The following is a 9834-nucleotide window of genomic DNA, read 5'->3' as shown; positions in this document are numbered from 1 at the left end:
CAGCGTGTTCCAGTTCCCACCAATATCCAGCAACTTCACAGTCATTGAAGAGGAGTGGGACAACATTCCACAAGCCACAATCAACAGCTTGATCAACTCTATGCAAAGGAGATCTGTCGCGCTGCATGAGGCAAATGGTGGTCACACCAGATACTGACTTGATTTTCTGATCCACGCCCCTACCTTTTTTTAAGGTATCTGTAGATTAGGGCCTAATGAATGTGTCACGACTTCCGCCGAAGTCGGTCCCTCTCCTTGTTTGGGCGGCGTTCGGCGGTCGACGTCACCAGCCTTCTAGCCATCGCCGATCCACTTTTTATTTTCCATTTGTTTTGTCCTTGTCTTACACACCTGGTTTCAATCCCCCAATTACTTGTTCATTATTTAACCCTCTGTTCCCCCATGTTTGTTTGTGAGTGATTGTTTATTGTATTGCGGTCTGTATTTGTGGCCTTGGATTTATTGACGTGTATTGTGATTAATGTACGCAATTCTACTCAACAATACTCATATCTGCTGTCCTGCGCCTGACTCATCTACACCAGCTACACACAGACGCATTACAGAATGTATTTCAAATGACTGATTTACTTATCAATTGTAACTCAGTCAAATCTTTGAAATTGTTGCATATTGCGTTTTACTTTTGTTCAGTATATTTTACTTAATTGACGATGGAAGTTATAGGCCTACTGCTGAATTGGCCTATAGGCTATCTATGAGTTCTATGCTCTAATTTCTTCAGCTGCTAATGGATCAGAGTGTATCAATGTGTCCATATCGCATAGGCTGGTACTCTCGCAATAGTTTCCTTTTAACTTTGAGTTTTATCATTTTAATTCAGATTTTTATGATTAACCACGTGACAATTATTTTATGAAAAGAAAGCGCTATTATTAAAAAGAAAACAAAAATGCGCACTTAAAAATAATCTCAACTGGCACGCAGATTGGTAGAAATGGTAAGATAAATTGAAAGCTTCCCCAAATTTCAAAATCTAAAGACACTTATGGAAATCAATGTCCGTCTACCAATCTTTTGTGAGCTGCCTGTCAGATATACAGTATTTGAAGTGCTTTGCGTTTGTGTAAGCTACTTTTTGCATGATTTCTCTATTGTACTACATAATTGATATGGCGTATACCTCCACTACTCTACTTTGTTACGAATCAGTGGGGATTAAGAAGTGAGTATACACAATTCCCACTGCAAAAAAAAAGTGGGTATACGGTGTATTCCTGCATATAGCCCCAACTACACCACTGAATATGAGATATATAGATACACACAGTGGCTTGCGAAAGCATTCACCCCTCTTGGTATTTTTCCTATTTTGTTGTCTTACAACCTGGAATTAAAATTGACTTTGGGGGGGGGTTGTATCATTTGGTTTACACAACATGCCTACCACTTTGAAGATGCAAAATATTTTTTATTGTGAAACAAACAAGAAATAAGACAAAAAAAACTTGAGCGTTCATAACTATTCACCCCCCCCAAAGTCAATACTTTGTATAGCCACCTTTTGCAGAAATTACAGCTGCAAGTCTCTTGGGGTATGTCTCTATAAGCTTGGTACATCTAGCTACTGGGTTTCTTTGCCCATTCTTCTAAGAAAAACTGCTCCAGCTCCTTCAAGTTGGATGGGTTCCACTGGTGTACAGCAATCTTTAAGTCATACCACAGATTCTCAATTGGATTGAGGTCTGGGCTTTGACTAGGCAATTCCAATACATTTAAATGTTTCCCCTTAAACCACTTGAGTGTTGCTTTAGCAGTATGCCTAGGATCATTGTTCTGCTGGAAGGTGAACCTTCGTCCCAGTCTCAAATCTCTGGAAGACTGAAATAGGTTTCTGTCAAGAATTTCCCTGTATTTAGCGCCATCCATCATTCCTTCAATTCTGACCAGTTTCCCAGTCCTGTTGATGAAAAACATCCCCACAGCATGATGCTGCCACCACCATGCTTCACTGTGGGGATGGTGTTCTCAGAGTGATGAGAGGTGCTGGGTTTGCACCAGATGTTGTGTTTTCCTTGATGGCCAAAAAGCTACATTTTAGTCTCATTTGACCAGAGTACCTTGTTCCATATGTTTGGGGAGTCTCCCACATGCCTTTTGGTGAACACCAAACGTGTTTGCTTATTTTTTTCTTTAAGCAATGACTTTTTTTCTGGCCACTCTTCCGTAAAGCCCAGCTTTGTGGAGTGCACGGCTTAAAGTGGTCCTATGGACAGATACTCCAATCTCCGCTATGTAGCATTGCAGCTCCTTCAGGGTTATCTTTGGTCTCTTTGTTGCCTCTCTGATTAATGCCTTCCTTGCCTGGTCCATGAGATTTGGTGGGTGGCCCTCTGTTGGCAGGTTTGTTGTGGTGCCATATTCTTTCCATTTGTTAATAATGGATTTAATGGTGCTCCGTGGGATGTTCAAAGTTTGTGATATTTTTATAACCAAACCCTGATCCGTACTTCTCCACAACTTTGTCCCTGACCTGTTTGGGGAGCTCCTGGTCTTTATGGTGCCGCTTGCTTGGTGGTGCCCCGTGCTTAGTGGTGTTGCAGACTCTGGGGCCTTTCAGAACAGGTGTATATATACTGAGATCATGTGACAGATCATGTGACACTTAGATTGCACACAGCCAGACTTTATTTAACTAATTATGTGACTTCTAAAGGTAATTGGTTGCACCAGATCTTATTTAGGGGCTTCATAGCAAAGGGGGTGAATACATATGCACGCACCACTTTTCAGTTTTTTATTATTTGATCAATTTTTTACAAGTTATTTTCATAATTTCACTTCACCAATTTGGACTATTTGGTGTATGTCCATTACATGAAATCCAAATAAAAATACATTTAAATTACAAGTTGTAATGCAACAAAATAGGAAAAACGTAAAGTGGGATGAATACTTTTGCAAGGCACTGTATATACAGTGTGTTATTAGTGTTGTTTTGTGCCTTGTTCTAATGCAGGGTTTACCATACTTGGTCCTGCTCTTATGTTCCTGCTCTAAACCCTGCTCTAATGTATTGATAGAATACTTGACATGACTGTACTGTATGTGCACTTTCAACGTAACAGAAGAACAACTAAATGATGGATAATGTAGCAGTTTGTGGGTGCAGTAAAATTACAAAATGAAGCTTTGGTGAGCAGTGATGTGAATTGCCATCTGTTGGATGAAGCGAGCCATGACATTATGTAAGCAAAAAATATGATGTCAATAACAAACTGCTGACATAGGTCACACTTGAGGCATCTGTAATTACAGATTTGTTTATCATGCCTGCTAATCATTGTCCTGTAAAGAATATAACCAATGTGGGCCTCCTGAGTGGCACAACGGTCTAAGGCACTGCATCGCAGTGCTTGAGGCATCACTAGAGACCTGGGTTCGATCGCAGGCTGTGTTGCAGCCGCCCGCGACTAGGAGACCAATGAGGCGGTGGACAATTGGCCCAGTATCGTACAGGTCAGGGGAGTGTTTGGCCGGCCGCGATGTCCTTGTCCCATCACGCTCTAGCGACTCCTTTTGGCGGGCCAGGCGCATGCACGCTGACTTCGATTGCCAGCTGTATAGTGTTTCCTCCGACACATTGGTGCGGCTGGCTTCCGGCTTAATCAAACAGTGGGTCAAGAAGCAGTGCGGCTTGGCATGGTCATGTTTCTGATTCCGTACGGGAGTTGCAGCGATGGTACAAGACTGCAAATACCAATTAGGGAGAAAAAGGGGTAAAACGTACAACAACATTTTTTAAGAATATAACCAATGCAAAGTTAATAACACTTGTTGGTGTATCGTGAAAGGTGTAAAAGATAGCTTCACTAAATGGCCCTCAATAAGAAATTCTGGTTGCCACTTTACTTGTGACTACTGTCACACACCAGGGTCCTCACCCTCCCTACATTTCTCACTCTCACCCCTCCCTCTTATCCCCCATTCTTTTTTAACCTTTATTTATCTAGGCAAGTCAGTTAAGAACAAATTCTTATTTACAATGACGGCCTTCACCGGCCAAACCCGGACGACGCTGGGCCAATTGTGCTCCGTCCTAGGGGACTCCCAATCACGGCCGGTTGTGATACAGCCTGGAATCAAACCAGTGTCTGTAGTGATGCCTCAAGCATGGAAATTCAGTGCCTTAGACCGCTGTGCCACTCTGGAGCATAACACTTTAGTCACTTCCCTACATGTCAGATTATCACAGTATAATCATGGAAGGGATCTGGTACCAGCAAACCATTTAAAAAATACTTGTCACATTAAAATAATGGTTTCAAAGTCTACAACTGGATTTAAACAAGTTCAGAAAGACATCCAGATGACCCTAAATGTCACGGATGCCTCCGGAACTTTCATCACGCACACCTGTACCCTATTCCCACTGATTAGTATTTGTATATATGTGCCCTTTGATTTCCATTGGGGGGTCGATTATTGTTACAATGTCCGTTGGTGCGTGTGAGTACCTCTGCTGTGTGTTTTGGGCTTTCGTGCCCTTGTGATTGCGCAGATGATTACGGGTCTCGTCCTGTGTGTTAATCATTGTGCGCATGTGTATTTATTCGAGGTACTCCTCGCTCTTTTGTTTGGGTTTCAACCCTGTGTTTTGTGTATGTGTTTGTTTGGTCTTCGTCCCCATGCCTTTACAGGGCACGCCGTAATTTGGGCTGAGTAAAAAAAAATATTACGCATTCCTGCGCCTGTCTCCCGAATCATCCGTTCCAACGTGACACAAAATTACATTTTCTGACACTGAATGTCATTTAAAATCCAGTTTCCTGACACTAAATATGTTGTTATATGTCATATCAAACACTCCTAAACCCAAAACATCTTCATATTAATCTCATAGCTGGCTGGATAAAACAACAAGTTAAACACACTCAAGAGGCAGTCTTCAGTTGGAACTGCACTGCTTCACTCCATAAAGAATTAATCTAGAATTGTTGAACCCACTGAAAGCACTGATGCATTTTGGCACTGATGATTATCAAAATAATAAATAAAGGGGACAACCTATTCCTTTTGACACAGAATTAGTTATCAATCAGTCAGGACAGAGCAGTGGGTTGAGGCAGTCCTGCAAGATTTACTTCCACTCAAAAATCACTGAATACACACATTGTCCTCATCCTCCACCCCTTCACATCCACCCCTCAGGTGAAGGTTGGCTTTAGACCCGCAGGATCTCTAGGCAGTTGTTGTAGCTGATGGCGATCCAGTCAGGCTGGGTGGAGGCCCACTGAACGTTGTTGATCTCCTCCTCTGCTGTGCAGGCCAGAATAGGGTCCTTGATGGCCCTGGGCATTTGCTGGATGTCCCATATCAGCGCCTGGTGGTCTTCAGCTGCAGTGCAGATGTGACAGGAGGAGTGGGGAGCCCAGGCGAATCCGTTGACACATGCCCAGTGATTGTTGAGGCGGGCCACCGGCGTGCAGGGAACATGCACGTCCAGAATCACAACCTCCATGACGTCCATAGCCATGGTGGCCAGGTAGTTGGGGTCCTGTTTGTTCCAGCAGAGGTGCAGTAGGGGGTGGTGCTGGGGGTCTTCATAGATGATGGCGCTGTGCTCCAGGTGCCGCTGGTCAAACATCCTTACTGAGCCGTCCGCTCCGACCGACGCAAACATGTCCCGACCACCGCCTGCGTGGCTGAACGCTATGCCATACACCTCTTTGTCATGAGCAATGAGCTGGGTCTTGACTTGGCGAGATACGAGGTTGACTTTGCTTAGTACCTGGCCAGTCTCCAACCCCCCGATAATACAGATGGTGTCAATGCTGGAGGTGCCCAGTAGATTAGGATCTACTTCATTCCAGTCAAACGAGGTGAATGGTGCACAGAAGTCAGAGTTCTTGTTGTTATTCAGCAAGCATTCCAAACGCGTCTCTGTGTCACTGATCCCCCAAATGTGCAGGTAGTCCCCGCTAGTGGCAAGCAGGTCTAGGTAAACACCCTTGCTGTCCGGGATCCACATGATCTTGGTGGTGGGGTAGAGGTGGTCAAAGGTGTTCCTGCAGATGAACTCTAAACTCTCCTCCTCCAGACCCACAATCTGCATCTTATTGTTATATTCTTCAACGTAACCTCCAAGGGCCAGGCGAAAGCGCTTGTCGGGACGAACGCACCAGTTCATTGCATACACCGTCCATGGCGGTTCGTGTTTGTAGATCTCTTTTTGCTTACAGTGGAGCGACATAGCTCAATAAACAAGCTGTTATATCAAATCCTTAGCTATAAAAAATATACAACTGTTTCCTTGGAACAAAATATACCCCACGGCTCCTTAAAGACGTCTGAATTGAAGATTTGAACAGTTCAAATGACAGCTAGCTGTCAGACAGCTAGCTGGCTAACAGTCATTAGTGGATGCTAGACTAGCCCAGTTAACACCATTAGCTAGCTAGTAGCATGTTGTACCGCGTGATAGCTACTTCTGTCACACAACGAAAGCGAAGTTTATGCTTAAATTTAGCTTCAAGACACCTGTTAGCTGACAGGCAATAGTCTGAAATTGCTATTTATTTGATTTTGACAATCTGGGTGAGTGAGCCTGCTTTCGAATTGGGTCCCCTGCTAGCTTTGACCCGACCCCGACTTCAAGCCTCAAAGTGGCCTGTAGGTCATTCCATGTGCTAGGGTCACAGTAACTAAAAGTAATCTTTCTGGACTCTGTGGAGACCCACGGAACCTCTACAACCAGCCAGTGTTGAGAGCGAGTTTGACGATGGCTGGATTTCCAATTAAGAAGTGAGGTGAGGTGAGGTAGTATGGGAGTTTCTAGAGAACTGCTTTATATACAAATAGCAGACAATGTTGGGCCCTTCTGGTAGTCAGACTCCCAGCCAACAGAGCTATATAAAAGGCAGTGTTGTGTACAAAAATTGTCTCCAGTGATAAAATGCAAGGCTTTTTATAAGATTATTGAGGCCTTTCAATTTCAAGAGAATAGCTAGCATTGCCATTGAAAAAAATATATATTATTAATGATATAATTGTTTTCTTTAGTAGGCTAAATAAAACAGAAATGCAAGTCTCAACAGTCAAATAGGATGGCTTTAGGAGCAATAGCCCTTGATCCATTATTATCATTATTATTAGCATTAAGGTTTAAATGACCTTAAAACATGTTTAGGTCATTTTGTATAAAGCATTTATGTGCTCTATACTATGTAAAAAATAAATAAAAATAATGTATGTACAGGAAATGCAGTCTGTTAAAGATCTTCACAATAATGAATCATGGCCAAAAGGCCAAGTCCTCCATGGGAAATAAATTCAGTAGCATAAACGGAGGTGGACAGCCATCAACAGGAAGAAAAAACTAAAAGGAGTCTATTGTACACAGTAGTACAGTAAAAATAGTAGGGGAATAACCTTCAATTTATATTGCCATATTTAGCCCATATTATAGGGATGCAATACTCTGTAGTCCCACAAGGAAACAGCCCCAGTCTGTTTGACACTTCAATACAGTGCCTTCTGAAAGTGTTCATACCCCTTAACTTATTCCACATTTTGTTGTGTTACAGCCTGAATTCAAAATGGATTACATTAATGACAAAGGAAAAACATGTTTCTAGACATTTTTGCAAATTTATTGAGAATGAAATACAGAAATATATCTTATTTACATAAGTATTCACAGCCCTGAGTCAATACTTTGTAGAAGCACAGCACAGCGATTACAGCTTTCTGGGTAAGACTCGAGGAGCTTTCCATACTGTCATGCCCTGACCTTAGAGAGCCTTTTTATGTCTCTATTTGGTTTGGTCAGGGTGTGATTAGGGGTGGGCATTCTATGTTTTTGTTTTCTATGATTTTGTATTTCTATGTTTTGGCCGGGTATGGTTCTCAATCATGGGAAGTTGACTTTGTTAGAGGCATCATAGCCTATGTTAAGCTTCACGGTCGTGTCATTGTTTTGTTGGTGACATTTACCTCAATAAACAGAAATGTACGCTCACCACGCTGCGCTTTGGTCTACTTCAGTCGACGGCCGTGACACATACCTGGATTGTGCAACATTTGCCCATTATTCTTTTAAAAATTCTTCAAGCTCAGTCAAATTGGTTGTTCATTGCTAGATAACCATTTTCAGGTCTTGCCCTAGATTTTCAAGTAGATTTTTCTTCTGTACAGGCTTCCTTCTTTTCACTCTGTCAATTAGGTTATTATTGTGCTGTAATACAACAATGTAGAAAAAGTAAAGGTGTGTGAATACTTTCTGAAGGCACTGTATATTGTCCATTGTTCATTTATTGGCGTGGTGTCATCCTTGTCTAAATGTCCTGGACAATAGGCAATATAATAATGAAGTCCAATGATCAGCAATAATAATAATAATTGTCCATAGGCTAGGCTGTGTGATTGTGCATGGATAGTATACCTGAATAATGAGCCAGTCAAATTGGGGTTAGCTTAGATCTGTCGGCTTGTCCCCTTGTGTGATGTGCTTCTCAAAGAAGTCTTGAGCCTCCTTGGCAGTGGAAATCGTGTGTGTTGTATTCTGGAAGATCAAGATGAGTATTGCTGAGTGGATGAAGCCGCATCTCAGATTTAGCTTGTTTCAGCAGTTCGGCACTCAGATCTGGGTAGATGCTGATCCTCTTCTCTGCATACATCAGAGCAGCCTGATTCTGCTGCGAGTTGAACAATATGCTGTTTGACTTCAAAACTGTGGATTCGTACAATCCTACACGAGATCTGTTGCGGAGAGGACCCATGTGGTGCGCAATGTTTATCAGTGGCATTGGACCCAGCTTCTCTTGCCCAAACAATTTATAGAAAAGATTGCTTATGAAGGAAATTGGGTTGACGCTTCGACACCAGGTTCAAGTCCTGTGACCTGCACATTGAATTTACGGGAATGATTTTTGAGTGATTGTTTTTTTTTGAGTCTGATTTCACTTTCTAGCTTAGTTCACGCTGTTTTCGCCCCTCTGACACATTGGCCGCTGGCTCCAAACTTTCTACTTTAGTTGAGTAGGAATCCACTTTAGAAGTGAGCAGTGCAAGATATTCATTTACCGGGTTTAATTGTAAGTCGAGGGCAGAGGTCATTTCCTCACAAATAATCTTTAGAATAGTAGTGGCCAACTCTTTCTGTTGTCGGGAGTCGCCATGTTGTCGGGAGTCGCCATGTTGTCGGGAGTCGCCATTATGTCGGGAGTCGCCATGTTGTCGGGAGTCGCCATGTTCCCACAGGTGAATTGTGAATGACAGAATATGCCAGCTGCTGGAACGAAATATACCTGCTATTGTTCCTTGTAATACAGTGAACATCCCACGCCTTAATATTGTAACGGCTTTCTTCCTGGGATGAAGGAGAGGACCAAAATGCAGCGCAGTTAGTGTTCAACATATTTAATTTAACGAACTGTGAACACTTACAACATTACAAAACAACAAACGTGAAAACCGAGACAGTCCTATCTGGTGCAGAACACAAACACAGAGACAGGAAACAACCACCCACAAATTCCCAACACAAAACAAGCCACCTATATATGATTCTCAATCAGGGACAACGATTGACAGCTGCCTCTGATTGAGAACCATATTAGGCTGAACACAGAAACAGACAAACTAGACACACAACATAGAATGCCCACCCAGCTCACGTCCTGACCAACACTAAAACAAGCACAACACATAAGAACTCTGGTCAGGACGTGACAAATATGGTGTTATAGGTTGACAATTATTTGAAAATCAGTATGTTAATTCATAGTTAGGGAGCGGTCGAAATTTACGCAATTGTTACCTGGAGGAAAATGGGGGTATTATGCTATCTCAATTTCAGTAAGCAGGAGGGTT

At 42.5% G+C, this 9834-nt stretch overlaps 1 protein-coding gene across 1 annotated transcript; it reads right to left on the bottom strand.

The window, feature by feature from the left end:
- Nucleotides 1-5185: 5185 nt before the first annotated feature.
- LOC120066959 (DDB1- and CUL4-associated factor 7-like) lies at nucleotides 5186-6214 on the bottom strand. The gene has a single exon (XM_039018297.1). The coding sequence runs from the start codon at nucleotides 6212-6214 to the stop codon at nucleotides 5186-5188; it is 1029 nt and encodes a 342-aa protein (XP_038874225.1).
- Between the last annotated feature and the right edge of the window lie 3620 nt (nucleotides 6215-9834).

The sequence above is a fragment of the Salvelinus namaycush genome, chromosome 22 (assembly GCF_016432855.1).
Source record: "Salvelinus namaycush isolate Seneca chromosome 22, SaNama_1.0, whole genome shotgun sequence".
Taxonomy (NCBI): domain Eukaryota; kingdom Metazoa; phylum Chordata; class Actinopteri; order Salmoniformes; family Salmonidae; genus Salvelinus; species Salvelinus namaycush.
This window is presented reverse-complemented; position numbering and strand designations above follow the sequence as displayed.

What these genes read in the sequence shown, in the direction of transcription:
- LOC120066959 (XM_039018297.1), bottom strand. Translation starts at nt 6,214, where the DNA reads ATGTCGCTCCACTGTAAGCAAAAAGAGATCTACAAACACGAACCGCCA.